Source organism: Phocoena phocoena, chromosome 2 (assembly GCF_963924675.1).
Source record: "Phocoena phocoena chromosome 2, mPhoPho1.1, whole genome shotgun sequence".
NCBI lineage: Eukaryota > Metazoa > Chordata > Mammalia > Artiodactyla > Phocoenidae > Phocoena > Phocoena phocoena.
Genome location: NC_089220.1, coordinates 91116550 through 91142340, shown reverse-complemented (window position 1 = coordinate 91142340; position 25791 = coordinate 91116550). Strand labels below are relative to the sequence as shown.

General features: G+C 39.7%; 1 protein-coding gene across 2 annotated transcripts in view; it reads left to right on the top strand.

The window, feature by feature from the left end:
- Window positions 1-25791, top strand: part of FBN1 (fibrillin 1) — a 254837-nt gene that overhangs the window by 149591 nt on the left and 79455 nt on the right. For both annotated transcript variants that reach the window (XM_065872970.1, XM_065872969.1), the window contains 15 exons: window positions 3273-3326; window positions 4922-5047; window positions 7440-7565; window positions 8130-8249; window positions 8472-8609; window positions 9448-9498; window positions 11135-11260; window positions 13317-13544; window positions 15249-15374; window positions 15494-15622; window positions 16441-16566; window positions 16670-16795; window positions 17967-18089; window positions 19380-19505; window positions 21497-21622. In XM_065872970.1, coding sequence (XP_065729042.1) covers window positions 3273-3326; window positions 4922-5047; window positions 7440-7565; window positions 8130-8249; window positions 8472-8609; window positions 9448-9498; window positions 11135-11260; window positions 13317-13544; window positions 15249-15374; window positions 15494-15622; window positions 16441-16566; window positions 16670-16795; window positions 17967-18089; window positions 19380-19505; window positions 21497-21622 — 1851 coding nt within the window. The remainder of the gene's footprint in view (window positions 1-3272; window positions 3327-4921; window positions 5048-7439; window positions 7566-8129; window positions 8250-8471; window positions 8610-9447; window positions 9499-11134; window positions 11261-13316; window positions 13545-15248; window positions 15375-15493; window positions 15623-16440; window positions 16567-16669; window positions 16796-17966; window positions 18090-19379; window positions 19506-21496; window positions 21623-25791) is intronic.

Below are 25791 nucleotides of genomic sequence, written 5' to 3'. Positions count from 1 at the left end.
GTGTAAAAGTAAATAATTCTCAGATTACCTGAATGTTTCCAACTTTTTTCCAAAAGGCCATTTGTGAATTTTGTTCAAATCCTTCAGGCTGCTTTAGGTGTGCTTTTCTTAAATGATTTTATTCAACTCTAGGGAAAACGTGTTTTTCTCAATTTGAGTGACATGGCATAGTGAAAAGAAAACTTGTCAGTGAGTCAGAATTCTGCTCCCCAGCCACAGGCAGACAAATTACTTAATTGGAGGTTCAGTTTTTTTGTGGATTTTTGTTTATTTAGGAATTTTTCTCACCTAATTTCAAAAGGATTTGAGATGGCTTACATTAGTAAACAATTATGAAATAGAATAATATGGAAAAGGGATCTTCATTTTTTTTCATCTACAAAATGAATTGTCTTAGGTAATCCAGAAGATCCTCTCCAGTTGTAAATTATTTCTGTTTGTAAGGCAAAAATAGTTTATTGAAATGAAAGCAATAGACTGTCAACATTTGAATGTAATTTTAAGGTAGCTTGGTAGTTGACTTCTAATGTCCTAAAATAGAATAAGTCCTAATATTGAAAACGTGTAGCTCTGATTGGTTGGTTTACCTCTTAAGATTCAGTTAGTTCATTTCTGGCCTAGATACTATCTATTAAAGACGAACTCACAATTTTTAAATATTTGCCATTTTGAAAATGATAATATTTGAAATCAAACAGAAATTAAAATGTATTATGAGAAGTTAGAGAAAGTTAAGTAGAAGACTTTAAAAGTCTTTAAAATGGGGGAATGCCAGTTAAAGAAAGAAAGCTTTATTCTGGATGACTGCTTCACCCAGTCATTTCATATATGATTACTAACAATTGAATACATGTTTGCAATAATACTTCAATTATATAGTATACAAATATAATTCTATCTAAAAAGATACTTCCATACAACTTTATAGTTGTATATTATTAATATCATCCTTTTAAAGTAAAGTTTGTTACTTTAATTTTTCAAAGTACTTTCCTTGCATACTTCGAATTTACAAGATAAGATGGGTATCCTAAAAACTGGTACAAGGATATAGGTGATTTGTCCATGTCTTGAATGAGTAGAATAGCCAAAGCTTAGAATCCAGGATCCTTGGTGCATATAGTTTTTTGTTTTTACATTTTCCTCTGGACCCCAATTACATCTCCAGAGAATTCTTATGCTACATAGGAAAATGAAATTAAAAAGATGACCCAAAGAAACCAAATTTCTTTAAGCAGTAAAGCTTAAAGAGAGTTACATTTTGAAGCTCAGTTCCACTACCTTCTCTTTTATATTTGAATCAGTTTACACAAAAGTGGTCCACATGTGGAAATAGTTCCATCCCGTTTGGTTTCTCCACCTCTTTGATAGATGAAAATGCCAAATCATGAAGGATTGAAATGTAGGATGTCCCTCATTTCAGGAGAGAGGAGGGATTTTAAAGGGGACTGGAAATATCCAGAAGGGAATATCTTTAGTCAATTTACTGAGAAATTCTAACCACTTCACATCTAAAGTTCATCTTTGTGCTCTGGAAGTCAAATAAACTATATTTTCAGATACATCTCACTGGCTGCTGAGCATTTACTCCTTGTAGAAATCCGTCAGTTAAAGCCACAGAAGAGTAATGATTAGGAATTTTCTCTCCTGTCCTCATCCCACTGTCTCCATGGCACAACACGGAGTTAGCTTAGCAATACCTACCATTTATGAAGTGCTTGAGTTGTGCCGACCACTTGACATGTTCTCTCAGTAAATCCACAGCACTACCATGTGAGTTGGGTATCATTTTCTACACTTATATAAGAGGGAACTAGAAGAGGGAAAGGGCTTGCTCCCAGGACCCTCAGCAATAAGCATTGTCATCGGCATTCAAACCCATGCTGATCTGCATTCACTACAGAGTCTAGTACCAGATCCTGCCCAAATGGAAAAGAATAATGACAATAATTTGCTTCCATGTAGGCTAAACAGCAGCTAATTTAACACTAATTATAAAATTGCTTTCAGCAGAACTGGCATGATTTTGTTTTTCCTGTTTTATTACTTACACTGTTTCACAAGTGCTTTAACTTATTGCTGATGTGAGAGAATAAGGAGGATGTATTTCCTTCTGCTGCCAGTCCCTGGCTTTCAAACACAATGGCAGCCACCTTCCCATTTTTTCCCTTTTTGGATCCTTTTAAGATGACTTAAAAATTAAGGGATTTCACCACTTTTCTCAAATTTATGTTTGGTAGAAGACAGAGGCTCCGAAGGAGTCAACCTTCATTTTTTAATCTATAAAAAATTATAACTCCTTTGCATCCCCTGTCATCAGGAATGCAATTTTCTAGAATATGGAGGTATAGGAACTATTTGCTTCAGCACCGAGGTACAGGTGGCCTATGTAAAAAAGCCACATCCCTAATATTCACTTCTCCTGCCACCTAAGCACAACTGATCTGCATTTGACCATGAGATTCTGTAGTTGCCAGAAACCATGGGCAACTAAGGGAAACTTCGTTTCTTTTCCTTGGATTAAGTGTGGTTCCTATTAGTTCTCCATTTCCATCATTCACTCTTAGGTTTATCTAAATATTGTTGGAATTGTGTATAAAGCATTGCATCAATTTTAAGAAATAGAAATCTGATTCCGTCACAAATTTGGGAACATATTCTATATACCTCCATTTCTTGAGTAAGATCCAGTTTTAACATTATGCAATACATTTCCTATGGATTTATATAATAGAATGAATCTGGCATCCTGATAAATATTAACTTTAAAAATACACGTAAATGCAAGTGTAGATACCGTGTTATTCTTGTCAGGGGAGGCTAGAGAATTTGCAGAGAGAAATGAGAAAATGTTAAGAACTTGATTGTACTGAAAAAAAGAGCTCGAACTAAGAAAAGAATTTATTTCCAAGATGGTGGGAGAGAGTTTTATTAACAGTTAAGAAACCACATTTTAACAGACACATTTCACTGTAAGTGTAAAGTGTTCCCTGGTGAAAAAAATCAAGCCATAGGAAAAACACCTTTTCCGAAAGTGCTTGCACAAGGAATTGCTGGAACTCGCCTATATCCTTATAAGTCGTTTTCCACGGTGAGTGCGGAGCCTTTAAAATAGGAGCCTGGTGTGACTCCCCTAGGAGATGCCTCCTTTTCCTTTACCGCTTTATTTCAGTTCCACTCACTTTGGAGGAAATGATGTGTGCAAAGCCAAGGGCAGGATCGACCTGTTCTGCAAACAAGGGAATCATTTACTATCTGTTAATTTATTGCAGCGGAATATCAGGCGCTCTGCAGCAGTGGGCCAGGAATGACGTCAGCAGGCAGTGGTAAGGACTTAGGACTTGTTTTGAAATTTACTAAGCATGTGCAGAGGCAGCACTGGGCCTTCCTGTGGGTTTCCGCTTGGTCCCTTTACACCAGTCTGGTCCGACCCCCCTCTCTGGCCATCACCGCGTTGATCTACCTGGGACACTTAGAAGCCCCCAGTGGCAGAACAGCTATGGCACAGCGGGTCCTGGGATTGCTGGGTGTGGGTGTGGCACTCATTACTGAAGGGTTGGGTGCTCTCCCAGGGTCACTGATGTGAACGAGATACGGTGACCATGGTGGCTCGTTCATGAGAAGGGGCAGCCTGGCCCTCCTTTGGATCTGCCACTATCAAGTACAATTCAGGGTTATGAGCTCAACTGAACCTACGCACACTTTGAACACTTTCTTACTGGTCAAGTGCTCAGTCATTCTCAGATGGCAGTAGGGAGCCATCTTGTGTTTTGTAGCAGGTGGTGATAGCAATTAACTGAGTTGGAAGAAAATGAAATGTTGAAGTGTAGAAGTTAGAAGTAGAGAAATACTGGTGCCATAAAAGAAATTAAACGGGAGAATTGGAACAAGTGTAAAAATGGGTGACAAGTAAGAGGAAGGGATTACTTTACTAATAAAAGACTAAATGATTTGATTCAAGAGAGTTCTGGGAAAAAATAGACTGACTCGATTGTCAGTTCATTCTCTTGATTGATTTCATCATTATGTGTGGATAAAGAAAGGGCGAGGTGGATATTTGGAGGAGAAAAGAGGACAAGTAAGGAAATGTATAATGAATAAGGAGTTAGTGGGGAATAAATAAGTTGTGATGGGTACCTGGATAAGGAAAAAAAAAAAAAGGTCAACCTTGATTTATAGAAGAGTCGGGCAACAGGATTTGAGACTAGCCACTCACTGACTGTCACTCGGCATCACCCTTGACTATTAGAGCTCTCCTCAGGCTGTCAGCAAACGGAAGAGGAGGACCCAGCCTCATCTGGACAGAGTAGCAGAGGCTTTTCCAGAGCAGGTGGTGGTTGAGCAAGCTTCGGACCAACGTGTAGGTTTGCTCCAGACATTCCCCACGCAGAGTGAAGAGGGCATGATGTGTTTATGGCAGAGTAAGAGATTTAAAGTGAATAAAGAGTTCATATTTTAATTTAACCTTGAGAATGCTGTCGAACCTACGAAAGTCTGAACCATGAGAATGACACGGTCACCTTGTTTTGAGGCCGTTAAGTCTGGTGGCAGTGTAGAATGTAGACTGAAGAAGGACAGGCTGATGGCAGGGAGAGCAGTTGTAGGAACCTAGGCTCTGTATTTGATCAACCTTTTCGCCTTGATGTTTGTACAAGAAGAAGTCCAGGAGTTCTCCTCTTGATTAAGGATTGGTAGTCTTGTAGTTCTAGCTCAGATGCCAAGTTCCTCTCAGGGACTGGTGGAAGGAAGACTTGAGTCAGAATACCTTGTAGTGAGAAAAAGGGATCCACTTTCTCATCAAGGAGAAACTTTATTTTCATGAGGTCCTAAGGTCTCTACAGTTATTGTAATGTTATTTTTTGATAGTTCCTTTGATGTTTACTTTAGAATGTTAATGATTTTGAAATTTTTTGTGGTGTAGATATAAATGAATGTGCATTAGACCCTGATATCTGCCCAAATGGAATTTGTGAAAATCTCCGTGGGACCTACAAATGTATTTGCAATTCCGGATATGAAGTGGATTCATCTGGGAAAAATTGTGTTGGTAAGACGTTTCACCTGTTTTCTAAGACACTTCGTGCATCATGCATTCTTTCTTTTGTTGCTTGAGGGAAACTGCTCTTGAGTAGCTTAAAGGACTGGACAAATGGATGCTCTACACTTTGGGTGTCAGCATAGCTGAATCCTGACAAGTTATATCTTTTGTTTAACTATGTAAAGGATGGAACATGGCAACTGTCCCTCTCATACAGCGTGCAGTTCTCTAATTGCGCAGGTTGAAGCCGAGCGCTGCCCCTACTAGATGCCTTTGTTATTAGGGCGCTGCTAATTGTCATTATACACAAAGTAGATGTAGCAGTTATTTTCAAAACAGCAGAAATCTTACTTTGAGCATTTTCACCTGCTTTCCTTCTAACTATGTGGCATTTGTACTCACATAAAAAGAACTCACAGTAAATCAAAATATCTTTTCTCCCTCCCCCCCATTTAAATCAGTTTTCACCCGAGTTTCAGGCTAAGCAAGTACCTAAAAAAATGGAGGATAGAAGCAGGTCATGGGAGCCCACAGGTTTATCACAAAACCCTCTTCTTTCGACTGCAGGTTTCTTTTTCTCTCCCTAACTTTTATTGCTGGCCTAAACCTGGCCCTCCCTTCTTTATGGTCTACAGTTGAATTTTGAAAAATGATTTCTTTCTCTCTCACACCCTTAATTTTAGGGCCCCTTTTTGGGGGTTACAGTTGTTATATGAGCATACATGGTACTTTCAAACTAGACTCAACTCAAAAAAAAGTTTTACTATTTCATTTTCCTGTAGGAGCCTCTCTACATTGGCAGACATGAAAAATCATTATTTATTTGGGCAGGCCAGAAAGGCACAGAGATGTTTTAGCTTCATCCAAAAATCACGCAAAAGGGAGAGTTTGGGAGGCAGAAGGGATTCTTCCTTCAGTGCTTTAGTGTCTACTCCAAAGTTGGACCCATTATCATCAGGTCAGAAGTATGTTCATATTTCAGATTATGTTCAGAGGTGTGAAGCTAGGAATCAAAGATCCGCTCCAGCCACTTCCCACAGAGTTCCAGGGACTGACTATTCTATATCTTAATCTTCAGTTCCTCAAATGGAAGTTCCAGATTCTTCTGACATCATCAAAGTTTAAGAATTGCAAATTGACCTTTTTGGGAAGTATTAGCAATGCTTATATGATTTTGACAGAATTCTCAGCATGCTATTTGCTCAGACAGTACATAACTTTATACTTGATTTTCCCATATTTTAAGAACTGTGTAAACACAGCCCTCCATATCTGTGAGTTTTGCATTCACATATCTAACGAACCTCAGATTGAAAATATTTGAAAAAAAATTCCAGAAAGTTCCCAAAAGCAAAGCTTGAATTTGCCATACACCAGCAACTATTTACATAGCATTTACATTGTGTTAGGTATTATAAGTAATCTAGAGATGATTTAATGTAGAGATGGGAGGATGTGCATAGGTTATCTGCCAGTACTATGCCATTTTATATAAGGGTCTTGAGCATCCACAGATTTTGGTAACCTGGTGCGGGGGGTGTCCTGGAACCAATCCCCTGCAGATACCAAGGAACAACTGTTAGTTGCTGATTTAAGTATATTTACTGCTGTGAACCCATGCAGGTCTCCAGTGCTGAATTTATGTAGCCTTTATGTAAGGGCTACTAGCTTGTCAAATGGTAATCTAAGCAGCATCTCTCAATGTATAAAATGTCTCTTGTGAATATGTAGTCTATTTTGTGGGCTGAGTGATGTACTTTAGCTCAAAGAGGTATAACAAACTGTTTAAGTTCTACATTTCCTAAATTATCTAATTTATACATATCGAAAGTTTGGTTTTGCATCAGACTTGCCTATTATTCAGCTGAAAGCAAGGAATTTTCCTCAGCTCTCTGAATCTCGAGTCTAAATTCCTCATGGCAATTATAAACTCTACAGATTGCTTTGTACTTTATAAACATGACTGGAGACCACTTAAATTATTCTAAAGAAGAGACACCCATCCTGGAACTGATACTTATCAAAAATGGACCATACTCTCTAAATATTTATTTAGTTCCTTAAAACAATAGGATTAGTCCTTTTAATTCTGGCACAGTGAAACAATTATATAAATATTAATGATTTCCAGCAAATCTAGGTTTTCTTCCTGCTAAAGAAAGAAGATAATTCAATAGTGTCTGGTGACTTTAGACTTTGTAGATACCTAGTATAGATAATCAGCTCAAGCCCCTATTTTCCTAAAATAGGTAATTTCAGCAAAGATCAATGGTAGAGGAGCTTTGCCTCTTTCCTTGAATTAATCATATCATTATGACCTTAAAAACTTAGCCTAAAAATGCAAAGAAATTGCATGCAAAGGACGGGATCTTTTAAAAGTTTATGTTTTTTGGTTTTCCAGATATTAATGAATGTGTATTGAATAGTCTACTCTGTGACAATGGACAATGTAGAAATACTCCTGGAAGTTTTGTCTGTACCTGCCCCAAGGGATTTATATACAAACCTGACCTAAAAACTTGTGAAGGTAAGATGTATTTTTGTTCTTATACCATGTACTTTGCTGCCTTTTGGAATGCCACTGGAAAACCACGAAGGTAAATTAGAGTCACTTCTGTTTTAGACAGTTGTGTCACTTCGTTGAGATTCTGTGATCCTAAATGACACTCCTATGCGCTTTGTAAGCTACTGATGGTACTTACCTGCGATTGGTATTTTATTTGCCATTTATTTTGCATCCAAATGCCATTTAAAAGTATTCACTTTGTATTTGCCTACAACTGGCATTTTATTTGCCATCATTTACTAGATGAAGAAAATATTAGATATGTGCTATTTGAGTTAGTAATTCAGAAATCACACTTACATTTGCTCCAGGTTTTCTGAATAAAAAGATTCAGCCATGTGCTGAACATAGAGATGTGCTCGGTTATTATTTTTGGCATTCCGTCTGGCCTAGAAAAAAAAATCTATCTAGGTCAGCTTTACTATCTAATGAAGAATATATGGTAGCAAACGAGACCAAAGTTTAACTATTCATTTGTGCCCAAGACTAGTTTTTAGCAGTAACGTAGACCTGTTTTTGTTTCAGACATCGATGAATGTGAATCAAGTCCTTGCATTAATGGAGTCTGCAAGAATAGCCCAGGCTCTTTTATTTGCGAATGTTCTTCCGAAAGTACTTTGGATCCAACAAAAACCATCTGCATAGGTATTTGTCTTTCTGAGAATGATTTTCCTATGTTTATCAGTGCTGCTGTATTTAATGTCTGCTTTTATTGCAAAAGGGTTTCAGTATGGAAGAACAAAGTTTTAAACGATCGTTATTCCTTGTTTCATGGTGCTATTCTTGCTGTAATTCCAATGTACATGTTTGAATTTTTGATATAGATTCTATTGTCTATTAAATACCATCACCCCCTTGCCCCTGCAGAAACCATCAAGGGCACTTGTTGGCAGACTGTCATTGATGGGCGATGTGAGATCAACATCAATGGAGCAACGTTAAAGTCCCAGTGTTGTTCGTCCCTCGGTGCTGCCTGGGGGAGTCCGTGCACCCCATGCCAAGTTGGTAAGAGAAGCAGGTGCTGCAGCTCCTGTGCCCGCTGGGCACTTTGCTCGGAAAGGGGAAGCCGAGAACTTTGTTCATTTAGGTTCACACGAGAATTTTAGAAGATTTCATTCTGATGACCTCAATGAAACGTGGCTGAATAGGAAACTAAAGAAGTGTCAAGGACAATAATTTTATGTGATTTGGTTAATTTATTGTCTTCCATCACCACGCTGTAATGTAGTTATCTGGAGTTGCTTTCCTAGATCAGCAATTCCTATTGGCTCTCTCAGGAACCTCTTGATTAGGGGTCCTGAACTTTTTACAGGCTCAGATTTTCTTCCCCGCAAAATGATTGATGTAAATGCACCACTGTTCATCACTAAACTAAAGTTGTTGCAAAGCTGAGGTTTGAGAGCCTTGCTGATTCAATGTTTAGATATATAAATGTGTGCATTTATATAGTGCGAATGCTGCAGGGCATGAGATCTTCCAGTTCTAAACTTTGTTTTCCACATCCATGTTACAGTAATCCTATAGTGTGATTCATATTTTAGGGCTAATAGCAAGAGAGAAATCGAGTCAATTTCCTTCTTAGTCATCACCTTAGTTTGATCTTTAAGGGTACCTTTGGGTCTTTTAGGATATCTCAGATGAATTGAGCTTTATTCAAGGAGACATTTCATTCTTCTCCTTCACCTATGCAATCTCAGAGACACTTTGTCGTCTCAGACTTATTCATAACAGTAAAATCGATTTCATGTTAAAGGTCCTCTTTCGTGTTTCTTATACCATGTCATACAAAGTCTGGATATTATCTCAAATTTGTTTTTTGCTTTTTGTTTGTTTTTTGGTACAGATCCCATATGTGGTAAAGGCTATTCAAGAATTAAAGGAACACAGTGCGAAGGTATTTATGATTATTTATAAATCATAAATTTCTGTGTGCATGAAGAATGCTTGTGTTAACTTGGACTGGATAAAGCTGTCATATAACTTCCCAGTGAGAAATGTGTAGCAGGGGAAAAAAAATAGTGAGAACTGCCGAACATAACAGACGTGAATTTCACAAGCGTATATGCTATTAGCGTCAGATCGCTGTGGCCAAAGGGCAGGGTGGCTGAAAATGCTTTAGGTTGACCGTAGTTTTGAGTGACTACAATTTCAAACTGCTACCTATGAGGAAGACAGAAAAGGAAGTTTTTGATGAGGCTATAAAATTTGCAATTTTCTTGGTTTGTCCTGGTTTTTCATTGTTGTTGTTGTTTGTTTGTTTCATGGTCACAGATGATGAGAAGGACACACTCTATTGCCTCGTTTTTGAAAGTCTACATGGATTCTCTCCAGTTTCCTGTGATTTTTTTCTCATGGAGTCCCAGATAGACATAGGTCAGGGTGACTAACACAACCTGACATGACACAGCAGCTGAAAAATTTTTAAAACAGCAATTAGTCCCATATGTGGAATGAAATGAACTTTTTTTCTCAGTTAAAATAAAGAGGAACACTACATCCCCCACCCAAGGTCTTGCTTTCCAAATGATGACTGAATCCTTTGGCCTTTCTCTGGTCCAGACCCACTGTTAATGAGTTATCTGACCTCAGCAGCACATTTTGGTACACAAGTGGTCAGATCAAAACAAAACAATCCAAAGAAGGTAAATTTCCCCCTCCCAATTTATTTCTCTTATGAGGAAAGATTTAGAATATCTTTTACAACATCCCTGGCTTGGAAAGTTATTTCTTCTAAATAGAGACACAGTGTGTGTGAGTTTCTTGACTAACGCTCCCCTTTTTTGGCATCGGCAAGTAAGTGCCTTTCTTTGGGTTAACTTGATGGTGAATATTTTTCCCCCAAAAATGTGCAGAGAACATAATGCTCTCCATTAAGCAAACTGGGAAGGACTAGTACATTTGAGACAGATGCAATGAATGATGAATGAATGAACATGAGCATCTTCCACCACTCAAGCTGGGACCACCAAGGCTTTGACAGAATAGCCTGAGACCATTGCTGAGTTAGAACTAGATACACACTTTCTTGGGATGTCTCAGCACTTCTCAAAGGAGACTCTTTTGACTGGCCCCACATATTCCTCGATGAAGGATCTTTTTTCTATGCTCATCTTCAAGTTGCTTCTTCTTTGCTAGTTTGGAAGACCAGGCTTCTCTTTCTCTACTCACTTGCAGCCCTCTGGTCTCATAAAGCTAATTGTACGGCCCCTGGGAGCCTTACCTGAGATGTCTATAGTACCCAGACCTGTCCCCAAGAACTCCCACCAGCTCCGTGTCTTTAGAACTCAAAAATTACTCCCTGAGACTGATGGAGAAACTGTTATATCTTTGGTAATAGGTGGGTTCAGTCTGGTTGCTTTTCAAACATCCCAGAAATTCTACATGAATTATTTGGAGGCAAGCTAGTTTTGTAAACGTATCAGGTTTAAAATGATATTTTCAGTTGTGGTAATAATATGACTCCATGAATGGAATGAAGTAGAATGATGTTATACAGATATATTAACTTCATGCTTTTTTTTCCTTCATAGATATAGATGAATGTGAAGTGTTCCCAGGAGTATGCAAAAATGGCTTATGTGTTAACTCTAAGGGATCATTTAAGTGTCAGTGTCCCAGTGGGATGACTTTGGATGCCACAGGGAGGATTTGCCTAGGTAAATACTGTTCATTATTTTTCTAATGAATATTTCTTAATGATTATTAAAAGCTCAGTTAACAAGATAGAGCTGAATATTTGGTTCTAAGTACAGACACACACACCTCCCAAATTCAGCATTTCTATTAGGACGCATTGTGGCTTCCTTGACAAATAGCCTTCCTGACTCAGCTCTTTATTAATTCTTTATAAAAAGAGTAGAGAAAAAAAAAAAAAATAAAAAAAAATAGAAAAAAAAAAAAAAAAAAGAGTAGAGAACATGTCAGTGAAGAGGAACTTTAGTTCTTTAGAATAATAACTGTGATGGATAACAACAGAGCTCTTAAATCTGCCCTCCATGGGCCATGGACAGAGAATTCTAGGTGACTGGTAAGTAGAACACTTTTGCTTAATTGGAAACTGTAGCCTTAGCCTGCTAGGCAGGGCTGCTGTAAGCCAGAAGGACAGGTCTTTGCAGGAAACTCTTGTGGGTATCAGGAGTGAAGAGTGTAACAGCCTGAGGAGTGAACCTGAGGGAACGAAGGCTGTTGTCAATATCAGCCATGATGAGATTCTCCGTGACAACTGCTAGAACCCAAGTGACAATGAGGTGGAAGAGACTGTACACCAAACCCTGAATTCTTAGAAAGCTGCCCTGTGGACTCATAGTGGCAGCAGATTTGAGATCCCACAGTCATGCTTGTGGGGTCTTAGGCTTATTCTGGTGTTACTACTATGGCTTCTGACTGCCAGGAATATGTCCTTTGGATCACTGGTTTCAGAGTCCATGACTCTGGAAGTGATGCTCAGCTATGTTGTATATCTGAAACCGCTCTGAAGAGCATCTTTAGTGAAGGACCACTGTAGGTGGTTGAAAGAGTGGCATGCAGTTAAGGGATTTGCATCCTTTATGAATTAGGATTAAACAGCCTTTAAATATAAAACTGTATGGTTTATAATGTAAGCAAAACAGAATAGGAAAGCTGGAATTCAGAGGCTAGAGTCTTTCCATAACTGTGGATGTCAGTTAATCCTATTCTGAGTCTCAGCTTCTTTGTTTAGGAGGTATCAGCATGTAATGAGAATGCTTTTCCAGGTTCTTCAGTTGAAACATGCTTCAGTGTTTAGTTTAGGATTCATTTTGAAATTAACCATCTTAATTAATAGAGGCAACCCAGATGTGAAGTTGCTCAGAAGGCTTCAGTAGCTTTCTAACATTAAAGGAAGCTCACACTCCCACAAGTATCCAGAAGAATGTGCACAAAAGCACATGTTGAGGTGAAAGAAATACTTGAGAAGAGGAGTGGATGGCTTTTCTTTGCTGTTTTTTCCTCTTTAATCACAAGTAGGGCAGTCCTCATTTCAGAGTTTACTATTCCACCTCTCCAGAAATGAAGTGGATCTGAGAAAAAGGTGCTGGTGCTAGCTGAGATGTTCTCCAACAATAAAGACTGCAGTTGGCTTTCAGCTAGAGAGATGTCAAGACATCATGAAGTGCATGCACTGGTAATAGGCATGGTCTGTACAGGGAGAAAACATCTCCCAAAAGAGCATTGTAGGATCTCTTTGAATACTGCTCCTTATGTAGAATTATCAGAAAATAACTAGAGTTCAAAGGATACTTGCCACAAGAAGAGGTGCACATAAATAAGAGCTGCCAGCTAAGAGTCTTTATTAAGAAGGAAAACCGGGCTTCCCTGGTGGCGCAGTGGTTGAGAGTCCGCCTGCCGATTCAGGGACGCGGGTTCGTGCCCCGGTCTGGGAAGATCCCACGTGCCACGGAGCAGCTGGGCCCGTGAGCCATGGCCGCTGAGCCTGCGCGTCTGGAGCCTGTGCTCCGCAACGGGAGAGGCCACCACAGTGAGAGGCCCGCGTACCGTAAAAAAAAAAAAAAAAAAGAAGGAAAACCCACCACCAAGCCTAGGTTCCTTGGAGGGAAAAAAATTAATTTCAGTCAATAAGTTTGTAGTAAATCGTTATATGTCCTGTACTTTGCCTAACACAACGTTGGCAGTTTGCGGCAGTGAGAACAGAGCAGCTCTCCTCAGCTTCCCTCCGTTCGTTCCCTCTGGCAGATATCCGCCTGGAAACCTGCTTCCTGGGGTACGAGGACGAGGAGTGCACCTTGCCCGTGGTTGGCCGCCACCGCATGGACGCCTGCTGCTGCTCCGTCGGGGCAGCCTGGGGGACCGAGGAGTGCGAGGAGTGTCCCCTGAGGAACACACCTGAGTACGAGGAACTCTGTCCCAGAGGACCTGGATTCGCCACAAAAGAAATTACAAATGGAAAGCCTTTCTTCAAAGGTACAGTGGTTTCAGTGGTTGATTACTCTTCTGTTAGGTCAAAAGGATGCATTTTCAGGAGCGCAGAGTTCTACGGACAGAATTACAATGAATGTCATCCATGCGGTCATCTCTGGATCATTTCAGCGTGCCTTCTTTGATTTCTGAATTTTATACGGCAGAATGTTCACTCTGTCATGGATTTTCTTTTTCTACATCTCAGGACTTCCTGAGTCACTTGCCTCTCCCATGTAGTCACTGTTAAGCGTTAAATAGATTTTAATACTATCCTAAAGCTAAGCGTAAACGAAAGAAAAATCTTCTTGGGAGACGTTTATTGCCATCTACTAAAGCCCTAGAGGTAACCTTTATCTGCTGATTTGAAGCATCCAAGTCACTGTGGTCCACCTGACTATAGATAATGGTGTGAGAGACCCAGTGACAGGTCCTCTTTGTCCAAATACAGCAAAATTCATTCCTGTGGCAAACACTCCAGTGACTTATATTTCAAATTTTATTTTCTTATGCTATAATATAAAACCCATGTAAAAAAAAAAAGGAAGTTACAGATTTAATCTAATTCCAAAATTGAGTTAACTTCTTATGCACAATGATACAGACCTTGTTTACTTCAGCATATGGAAAAATCATAATTGGTTTCTCAGAATTCCGATTATTCAGGGAGGCCCAGCTTATGTTCTCAGTATAGAGTTTTGTGTCGGTTGCCCATTGTGTCTGGACCTACTTATTATACTTCATAGCTAAATGAATTTCTAAAAATGGGAAATGAGCATATAAATATCACTTAATTATCCTTATATTAAAAAGTGTAGACTTTTTTTTCTACTGAGCATTTGGTTCAAGAAGTCCTGGGGTTAAAATTGTACTGTCTAGAGAGACAGTTTCTAGACAGCCCTCTAAAATGTCTCTTAAGTAAATTCAAAGGAACTTGGATGATTTGCTTACAAAAGCTGTGGCAATCCATTACCACAGAAGGACTAGATGTTCTTGAGATTTAATCTGCCAGTTCTGTATCTCATGACATTAGGTAGAAATGAACTTGTATTTCTTGAGCTCTAGGTCTTGCTTTAGAAAGGCCCCTAAAAGGGGAAACTCAGATTACTCAAATTACATGTTACATATGCAGTCTTCAAGAAACTCTTGTACATATTAATTATATTAACGCAAACTTCATATTAATTGAGAAAATATTTTAAATTAGTACACGTTATTTGATAACATGTTTTAAATAGTATACGTCATTTGTAAGGAGTTAAAATTATAAATGGCATCTCCTTTGAAATTCTTATTTCTGATGCTATTAAAAAAAAGCATCAGAAAGCGTAAGTGAATATCTCATTCCACAACATACTCAATTGCTTGCTGTAGGACAATATATTTGAAAATCTTCCACACGCCTTACATATAGACACTAGTGGTTTAGAATTTCTTATTCTTTCATTCGGAAAATAGTTCAGCGTTTGGTGTGTGCTGGGCTTTTAGAAGTCCAAATAAACCCACTCTTTACTTCTTCAGTAATACTTTCTAAAATGTAGAAGTTTAAAAGTCTAGATCTGTTTACAAAGTCCTATTTCTCATGGATCATCCCACATTTTTTAAAATGAGTATGACCAAGACCCTCTAACTTCCTGGGTTTAAAATGGGGTGTTGAGCTCTCCTCATTGGTCACTTATGGACTTTTCCCACATTTAATTTTCCTTGAAGACATCAATGAGTGCAAGATGATTCCCACGCTCTGCACCCATGGCAAGTGCAGAAACACCATCGGCAGCTTCAAGTGCAGGTGTGACAGTGGCTTTGCTCTGGATTCTGAAGAAAGGAACTGCACAGGTCAGTGAAGGGGCTCACCCTGGAGGGATACCCTTTGGAACTCTTGGTCTTAAACATGTTGCCACAAGGAGTAAAGCCATCCTGAGGCTCATCTGCTGCCACTTGCTGCTTTTGTGCAGACATCGATGAATGCCGCATATCTCCCGACCTCTGTGGCCGAGGCCAGTGCGTGAACACCCCCGGGGACTTCGAGTGCAAGTGTGATGAAGGCTACGAAAGTGGATTCATGATGATGAAGAACTGCATGGGTGAGTGCGTGACCGTTTGATCAGCCCAGGGAAGAAACATTCCAAGAAGCTTTGGTGACTCATCGCCTATGTCGGTTCTTCCTGCTCCCCCAGTGCGCTGGTCTCCTGACCAGTGAGTCACGCATTGGACTGTGGCAGAGGGAGACTGACATGTGGAAGGAATGAGGGAATTCATGCTCTGGGGCAGCGGGTGGCCTCGGACACCAGGTATGGGTCCCTGAGAAGTGAGTTTAACACCTGGAATAGACACCCCAGGGAAGAGAGAACAATTCAAACATAAGCTGTATTAGGGGTCACGTTCTAGGGTTTCTGTTCATCAGTTTTAGCAAAGGAGATTGATTAAGATAGTTTCATTAGATCAGGTTCCCTAGCAACAGGACTGAGATGGGGGTATTTTTTGAGGGGGTGCTCTTAGGAGGAACCTGTAAGGAAGTGAGGGAAGCAGCTTAGGGCAGGGGAAGAAGAGAAGCAAGTTGTTCGACTGGATTTTAGCTTTAACCTGATCCCACAGGGGCCTTGGAGTGTGCATAGTACCCGAGGGCTGTCCCACCTCGAGGCCAGGAGGCTGAGATTTTATACTCCCACGTCAGTTCAAGCAGTTATTGGCCATGGGCAGCCCCCAGCATGGGAGCGGGGTGTAATTTCTCACCTCCCAGGCATTTCTGAGTGAGGTGGATAGCGGTTCTCCAACAAGGACACCTGTGAGCCATTAGCAGCCAGAACTCCCAGCAACTGGGCAATGAGTGCACTGGTCTGCTCGTGGGGCCCTGGCAGGACGACCACCCACAGCTTCAACAGGGGTCATTTCCACTTTGCAGATATTGACGAGTGTCAGAGAGATCCTCTGCTGTGCCGAGGAGGCGTGTGCCTAAACACTGAGGGAAGTTACCGCTGTGAATGTCCTCCTGGCCATCAGCTGTCCCCCAACATCTCAGCATGTATAGGTAAGGAGGAAGACCACTTACCTGCCGGCAGTCGTTCGGCCCACACCCCTGCCAGAGTCCGAGGCTTACGGCGGGGTGCTTGGTATTCTCATCTTCTATACAGACATCAACGAGTGTGAACTGAGTGCGCACCTCTGCCCCCACGGCCGCTGCGTGAACCTCATAGGGAAGTACCAGTGTGCCTGCAACCCCGGCTACCACTCCACCCCCGACAGGCTGTTTTGTGTTGGTAAGTTCTGTATGGTATGTTATTTATTTTCTTTAGTCTCTTTCGAGTTCTGTTTCCATCGCTAGTTACTTTTACTTAATCTTTCCTGTTTTTCTGGAGGGAAAGGTCTTCTCATGGTGGCTCACGATCTTTAGATCTCACCTCCCCCATCTGTTTAAAGAACCAATTCAGTGAAGGCTGTACAGTGTTTTAGCTCTAGCAAGTATAATTTGACCCATGCTGCTTTGACTAGCGAACGGTAGCACACGCTTTGTTTCTGCCTATGCACACCCAGGCACATCAGCCAGTGATTACTAAGTACTGCCTGAAATAAACGCAGCCTGGTGAGTGCCGGGAGGAAGACAGAAAGCTTAGGGTGTGATCTCCGCCCTTAGGTGGTTTGGAGCAGCTCAGAGATTCCAAAGAATAATTATTGGGAAGAAGACCATAGCATGTTTATAGCTTACAATGCAATAGAGGCCAAGTCTGGCAGTCCTTAAAAATGAGGTTTTGTGGGACAAGCGTTTTGCTTTGTGGCTGGCCCTTAGGAGGTTTAGTTGTGCTGGGAAGAGTGGCACAGAAAGTCCCATGGCTTTAGAGTCAAAGTGAAACTTTGTAGAAACAGCCAGTTTTTGCCTGGTTTGAGGTATACCCCATGTGGAACTGCCAAGTCTCACATGGTTTCTACCCAGAATCATAAATCAGCCCAAATTCTTCTGAAGCATGGCCCAGGACAACTCAGAACTCCAGCTCAGGTCCTTGAAAAGGACTGGAACCTCAGCCAAACTGAATGTCAAGTTTGTAACGGAATCTGTGACCCAGAGAATTTCATCAGCAGATGAGCCACGTGTGCCCACTGTTGTCACTGAGATATGTTCTAGCGCCCAGCACTTCTCCTGCACTGTGTGTGGCACACCATATGTTGTGTTCATCTAACGCCCTGACTGCAGTATAAATATTATGAAGGCAGGGAGAGTATCCATCTCATTCACTGTTAGATTCTCATCTGTAGCACATAGTAGGTGTAGTTAATATTTGTGGAAGGAACCAAACAATGCAGTGACTTGCGGTTGCCCTGGGATGCTTTTATTATTTTGTTTTGTTTTCTTTGACCCATACATACCTGGAAACTTCACACATGTGCCATCATCACAAACACAGAGGAAGGTGATATTATTTTCCTTTTTCTTAGACATCGATGAATGCAGCATAATGAACGGTGGCTGTGAGACCTTCTGCACAAACTCTGAAGGTAGCTATGAATGTAGCTGTCAGCCAGGATTCGCACTAATGCCTGACCAGAGGTCCTGCACGGGTGAGTCAGTTTTAGCTTCCTGGGAACTCTCTCACTAACGGATCCCTGTGTAGAGTGGTTCAGGGCCTGGGCTTTGGAGTCAGACGGTCCTGAATTCAAATCTTTGTTTTGTCACTTTCTTGGCTGTGCGTCCTCGATGAAGATCCTTGGCATCTGACCCCTCATCTATAAAATGGGGTTCAGGTTGCCTGTGTGGAAGAGTACGTACAGCACTCGGCACAGTACCTGGCGCATGCTCAATAAGTGGAATATACAATACATTTTCTTGATTGATCAGAGTTTTGAAGAATCTGATCTCATGGCCTATTTCAGCGCCACTCAGGGTGTGTTCCTTGGACGGGTGGCCTCAGTACCACCTGAGAAAGTGTTAGAAATGCAAAAATCTCAGGCCCCACCCCAAACCTACTGAATCAGAAATTCCTGCGGGGGGCATCTCAGTAGTCTGTTTTCACAAGCCTTCCAAGTGATTTTGGATTTGTGCTAAAATTTGAGAACTGCTGGTCTAATTTACACTGCCTGTTGTATCACATGGGCTAGAAGAGCCATGTAATCAGCCGGAGATGGGAAATGAAGTGGGTCATGTAGATTTTAATTTTGGCTCAGGTTAAGAAGACAACTTAGGTTTAGGAACCAAAGTTATTTTATTGGACCTAGTAAAATCTACATTAAAAGCCCTAGATATAAGTTTAGCTATAAAAATTAAATTTTGAAAATCTAAGCAGATGCGCTTATTTCAAGCATTTTTTACCTTAAAATATCTGTAAAACAGCAAATAATGGACATTAGGCATTTAAATTTGACAATTGGAAAAATAAGATTCATAGTCATTTTTGAATGATAAATCTGTATCAGAGATAAAAGTGCCAATTAAATGGTGATCTTTTTTTTTTTTTTTCTTGAGTTTGGACTTTACCTAAATGTATATTACATTTTATTAAAATTTTGTTACATATGTAGTACTAGTAGTAGCTAATTTATTGAACACTTAGTATGTGTTCAAGTACTTGTGTTCACAAGGACTGATGTGCATTTTTTTTTTTTAATGATGGTGTTTTAAGTGCATGTGGGCCTCCATCCTGAACTGTATGTTATAGATCTTGAAAATGGTTCTCCCCTTGTTTACCCAAGATTACCTGATGGGATAATTTATGTAAAGTGTCATTTGGATTTCAGAGCTAACAGTCTTATGCGAGCAGGCTGAGTTTACTTGACTTGGGTCACTTAACTTTTTCATCAGTGATTAATGGAACCCTATCAACAACATGCCATTGTTGGTTTTATTCTCTGCAGACATTGATGAGTGTGAAGATAACCCCAATATCTGTGATGGTGGTCAGTGTACAAACATACCTGGAGAGTACAGGTGCTTGTGTTATGATGGATTCATGGCATCTGAAGACATGAAGACTTGTGTAGGTAAGCAAAAAAGACAGAATTTTCCAATTTGCTAGTTATTCACAAGCACTGTTAAGTTACATAAAGATTTGTTTGGGTAGTGAATAGAGCCTAAGGGAAAAGTAAGAATATTTAGGAGCATAGTACGAATAATAATCCAAAGCTAGCACTCCGAAAAGCAACTTTCTTGTGACTGTGATATGATGCTCTTGTCAGATATGTTGTATGGACTGAGCTAACCACTGGTCAACTCCAGCGACCAAAAGACATTTCTTTTACGTCTATGCATTATTTCTGTCCACTTAACCCTCCTTTTGCTGTGACTAGAGTTTAGGCTTTTAAATTGTTTGCTTAAGGCAAGCAAAACTTATTTCTGACAAGAATGCAATAAATTCTAGAATGGATTGTTTTGGAGAGTTTCTGTTGCTGTCTTCAAATCTGTCAGACTTTTTAATGTAATATCTAATCTGCCTTTAATCCCATTTAGTATATTTTTAATCTCAGACATTGCAGTTTTCACCTCTAAAAGTTTGATTTGGGTCTTTTTTTTTGATATCTTCTGTGTCTCTACTTAATATGTCCAGTCATTTCTCTAGCTTTTTAAATTACAGGAGTACAGTTATAATAACCGTTTTAATGTCCTTGTCTACTAATTCTATCACCTGTGTCAATTCTGGATCATTTCAATAAATTGACTTTCCTCTTCATTATGGGCCATGTTTTCCTCCATCATTGAATTTTCCTCCATCCTTTTGCTTGGATGCCAGACATTATAAATTTTGCCTTACTAGGTTCTGAATATTTTTGTGTTCCTAAGCTTTATTTTGGAACATAGATATTTGGAAACAGATCGGTTCTTTCAAAGTCTTGCTCTGAAGCTTTTAAGCAGCAGTTAGGGTAGGGCTAATTTTCTCTATTGCTGAGGCAAGATCCTTCTGGACACTCTGCTCACTTCCCTGTGAATTACAAGGTTTTCTAGTCGGGCTGGTAGGAGAAGGCACAATTCTACGCCTTCTGGGAACTCTGATGATTGTTCCCTCTAATTCTTTTGGATGGTGCTTCCCCCAGATTCGAGAGTTTCTTTACACGAATATACTGATCACTACTCATCTGGGTGCTTGACTGGGACCCTCTGCAGATCTCTGGAGTTCTCTCTCCTTCTCTCTCTCTGTACATCTCTTTTCTGTCCTTTACTCAGCCCTATGAACTCTAGCTACCTTGGCATTCCCCCTCACCGCTTCGACTCATGGACATTTCCTGGTTCCATCTGTCATCCCCCTCCCTATGCCACTGCCTTAAAACTCTCCCTACACAGTCATCTGGGGCATTTGCAGAACCCACCTAGTTTGTTTCTTCTCTCAGGGATCATTGTTTTTTGTTGCCTATATCGTCCTTTCTTGTTGTTGGTATTTTAGGTGAGAAGGTAAATTTGGTTCCTGTTACTCCATCTTGGCCAGTAGCAAGAGTCTAGAGTTGAAATTTTAAAATCACATCCCATTTGTGTCTTTCAAAAACGCTTACCGAGTATTTGTGAAGTCCTAGAAATTAAAGTGAATGTCATAAAAAAAGATAATTTTTAATTTGGGGAAGAAGTGAAGTTTGTAACTCTCTGCACTAAGACTGCTAGTTTATCTATCTTTTCTTTTAAGATATGGAACTAAAATGTTGGCATCATGCAGTCTGAATTAAAATTTTCATCTTGCAACAGAATATGCTGTTTGAAAAAGTTTTCTAGACTGTCACATAAACAGGCTCTATCCCCAACCTCGAGTCAGTCAGTTTATTTGATTACTTGACCTCCTGCTTGTGGCCCAGATAAAAAGCAGGTCTGCAGGGTTAGCCTTCAATGTAGGACGCAAATGTGAATTGGGCTATGTAAATATACTTTTTTTTTTTGAGTGAAAACATTTCATCTTTTCTATTTGTTTGTCATAGTTGCTTTATCTCAGGGGAAAATTTTCAGTGATATCAAACAAACGGTTATATGTATTAATAATATCTGTATTTTACAGATGTCAATGAATGTGATCTGAATCCAAATATCTGCCTAAGTGGGACCTGTGAAAACACTAAAGGCTCATTTATCTGCCACTGTGATATGGGATATTCAGGCAAGAAAGGAAAAACTGGCTGTACAGGTATGTTTTTTCAAATTGAACAATAAAACCATAAGTGGCTAAGAGATTGCTACCATAATTATAGATTAACATAAGTTTTAAAACTATTAATATTTTAATTGCATTATAAAGCATTTTGTATAGTATCTTTTCATTAACTTAGCCTGCACTTCTCTGAAATTTGTCATACTTTAGATTGGATCTAAGGTGAGGTTTCTTTCCCTTTACCTGTGAAAAAAAGACGTATGAGATAAATGACCACCATAAATAACACTATAAATATCAACATTTTATGAGGTCAAAGTAACATTTTTATATCAAAGTAGTGAACGTGCTAACTACCAAACATATCCCTTTATTAAAGCAGACCTTTCCCAATAGCCTCCATTGCCACCCCTTTCATTTAAGGTTTTATAAGTGAAATTAATTTTTAAAGAAACACATCCTATTGTAAAGCAATTATACTCCAATAAAGATGTGGAGAAACCAACCCAACACATCCTACAATTCATATATTTCATCAAGTCTCATCAGTCTTCTAGTTTCTTAAATTAATGTGCTTTTGTTCAATTAAGTTGCTTTAGCCCTAATTAGTCATTATTCGTGGGACTTAGCAAATCTCATGAAGTGAGAATTAAACCATTAATTTTGCTTGTTTAATCCCAATAGCACATAAGAAGGTCTTTTCACAGTATTTGTAGGAGATCATTCTGTTAAACATCAAATGGAAGCAGTCACTCTGAGTGAATGTTGTTCTTTCGAAGTGTTTAATTGACGTTTTCCTACTTGAGGCAGTGATGCTTAGGACATGGAACAATCAAGTTTTACTGTAGTTACCTATAGTAATAAAACAGATTATGGCCCATAACATAATTTAAAACATAATGGAGACCATGGTGGGCTTGAATTAGGTAACTGCATCATTTCTTTACAAATAATAGACTTTAATTTCAAAAGCCAGTTTGGCAAGCCATTGTGACTTACAACAAACGTTAAAATACTTGAAGATTGGCAGTGTGGTACCGGTACAGATCCTTTTCTTAATGATATCAGCATTTTTCAAGAAAGTTCCCAATATATGCGTTATCATTTTAAACTGTTCAGTTATGCAAAGTTTCAAATACAGATATATACATCACCAATAAATTACTGTTAGTCCCAAAATGACAGATTCTAGCCAAATCATAAAAAGCATGTGGCTAGAATGCTTTCATGCTCGCTATATTAGTCTTCCTATGAAGCACGTCTAGGGGTCCATTCTGATAAATGGCACAGAGTTTAAAATCTCTAGTCCTCATGTGGTCTCTGGGGTACAAATGATGCTTATATCAGCATATCTGTGGTTCAAGATTTATTTTTAGCTTTCATTAAAAATATAGGACTTAGGGTAAGGGGTGTTGGTCTGGTAGTAATGCAGGGGAAAGTAGGACAGTTCTCTATTGCATTTTACCTAGTAGAGGCTAATACCGTTGTTTGGCAAGGTTGAACTCACTGCAAGTCAACCCAGAGAACCGTGATTCTTATGAAGGGAGAAGTTAATCTAATGGGACAGTCTTCATTCCCTATAAGAAAAAGATCTCTAGAATTTCATGCTCCAGATTCCCGCTAACAGAGGCATGTGCAGAGGCTGACTGTTTTCGGCCTCTTATCACGAAGAAAGCTTCAATTTTCATGCAACATTAATATCATTTTAGGTACGTGAGGAATGGTGCATGTAATGCCCTTGGCATAGTGCTTGGCATACAGTAGCTGGTCAGTAAATAGTAGCTATTGTTGTCCTTATAAAATGAGACACATAGACACAGTGTCTAGAAGCCATTTTAATTAAAACCATAACTTCTAGTCTAGCAAAATTCTGTACTTCTATTTACTGATATGCTTGAAATCAGTTTAGAGAAGGAAAATCTTACTCTGTATATTAAAAGGCTTGTTTTTCATAATTGAGTTTGCACAGATACTAAGACTATAGTGACGAGAGCTGTGTACTCCACATGAGATGAGATGACACCAGTTTTACATTAAGAACAGCAGTCTTTTAGTAAATTACATGAACAGTAACATGGATTTGAAGTCCAAGAAGTATTCTGTAGCTTTCCCCAAGGGCCAACATCCCCCTTCCCACTTTTAAATTATAGCCTAAAATGATTTTTCAATTGCCTAAAGCTCAGCTAGTACTGTAGGGAGAAGAATTGAATTTCATGGTCCTTTTGATATCATAGTAGCATGGTATGTGATATTCTCATGTAAAGGAGTAGACCTCTGGATTTTATTCCTAGTTCTTTTACTGGTTCATGAGCTTGAAGAAATCACCAGGGTGCTCCATAGTTATGCAAGTGTTCCCCTTGGGTAAGCAGCCCTGCAGTGAAGTATGGAAGGAGAGGGTGTATTAGGGCAGGAAGAAAAAGAGGTTCTCTGTAAATCCTGCTATTAACAACCAAGGGTATCACATTTGATTGGAAATGACTTACACAAACAGGAATTGGCAGCCAGTTTGGTATACTCAAAAACAAGTTTTAAAAAATCTGAGCCAAATTGGTTTTTGAATCCCATGTAACTAGGGCTCTTTTAGCCTGCTTTTCGTTTAAAATTTGTGTCACTCACAACTTAGAATACCATCAGGTTACCTTGGTGATAGTATGTTAAAGACAAGTGTTTATAATGTCCCAGGCAACTAATGTAAATAGAGATATGTATCTTGCTTAATGGGATAAGCAAGCCTTACAACAAATAACAGTGAAGAACAGACCTGGAAATATGTTTTAGTGACAGACAAGCGAAATATATCTACTTCTATTTCCGTACATATATAATATGTATACATACATATCATATGTACACATATATTTTAATGAGTACCTTGTAAAAGGAATTATAGAAATATGTATGCTATTTCATAGGGAGGAACTTTGTTTCACAAGAACTTAAAAAATGTCCTCTGGGTTCCATTACAGCTTTGTCTAAATATTTCAGCTCCCTTGTCATTACTGATTGTTTCCATTTTAACAAATAAACATGTTTTTCTCCCCCCTCCCCCATCACTTTAGCAGTGTTCGGAATCCACCCACTGACTTACATTCCCAGCCCACACAGATGTTAAGTGTTTCTTTTTCCTCCTTAAGCTTTGTTCAAATCGTGGATATGGCTGAGGGGAGCAATCAATTTAATGAAGGGAGAATGGACATTTTCCTGTAACCTAGAACACATCTCTTCTATCCTTGGCTTAAGGGGGCTGGATTACAGTTTTTCTGTGGCCGACACATACAAGGCTTCTGATGCCCATTCTACATAATTGTAATCAGACAACAAATTGAAAGAAGAAAAACTAGGCTGCTGCTAGGTGCCATCCTTGGTGCGTCCTGGCTTTCTCATGCTAATCTGTAAGAATGTCCCGACCATCACATGCTGGCTCGCTCAGTCAGTGAGTAAGGCATACAATTAAAATCAGGATCGTTTTCATTTAAAATAGCAGGATTGCTGGGCAACTCCGTTTCTCAATCGTTCAGCTTTTCATACAAGACATGTTGCTGTGGGTATAGTCCATGAAAGAGAATCACGTACTTCAAAACCACCAGCACTCAGTGAAAATTTGCCCTCATTTCCTTCCAGCCCCTTATCATTGCTAATTGTTCTCCACTGGCTGTTAGCCTGTGAAAACTCTGTGGGTGTTCAGTTAAATAGTCGTGGCTCAAATTTGGGTCCAAACTGAAAAATCCAAGTAGCCTTCACGTTTGGCCTCTCCATTCACCCTAACGCCCTCTTCCCCAACGCCTCACCAAGGAGATTCCACAGTGTGCCAGCCCTGCTGGACTAGGGTTCTCGTGACCGGTGCCCAGATGGCAGGAAGGCAGGCGTTTGTGTGGGTGACACAGCCTCTCCCGCCATGACTGTCAGAGGAAGCCAGAGCAGCTCAGAGCACAGTCTCTTTCTCAAATGTCAGATACAAGTGGAACACACCCAGAACCTGTGCATGGGGTCTGCTCGGACCACACCCTTAGCCTTCGCGAGAGCCATGCAAGTAGGACCTTTGAGTCTCTGTGAGGGAGCTTTGGTGGGGTGAAGGAGGTTGCAGTGTCAGCCCTAAATTTGAATTTCTTTGCTTTTCTTGGCGTGTGCTTAATCTTAAAAAGGAATTTTCTGTCTGGAGCAAACTTGTGGGGGAAAGAGAACATTTGTACAGAAAGAGATGTTCT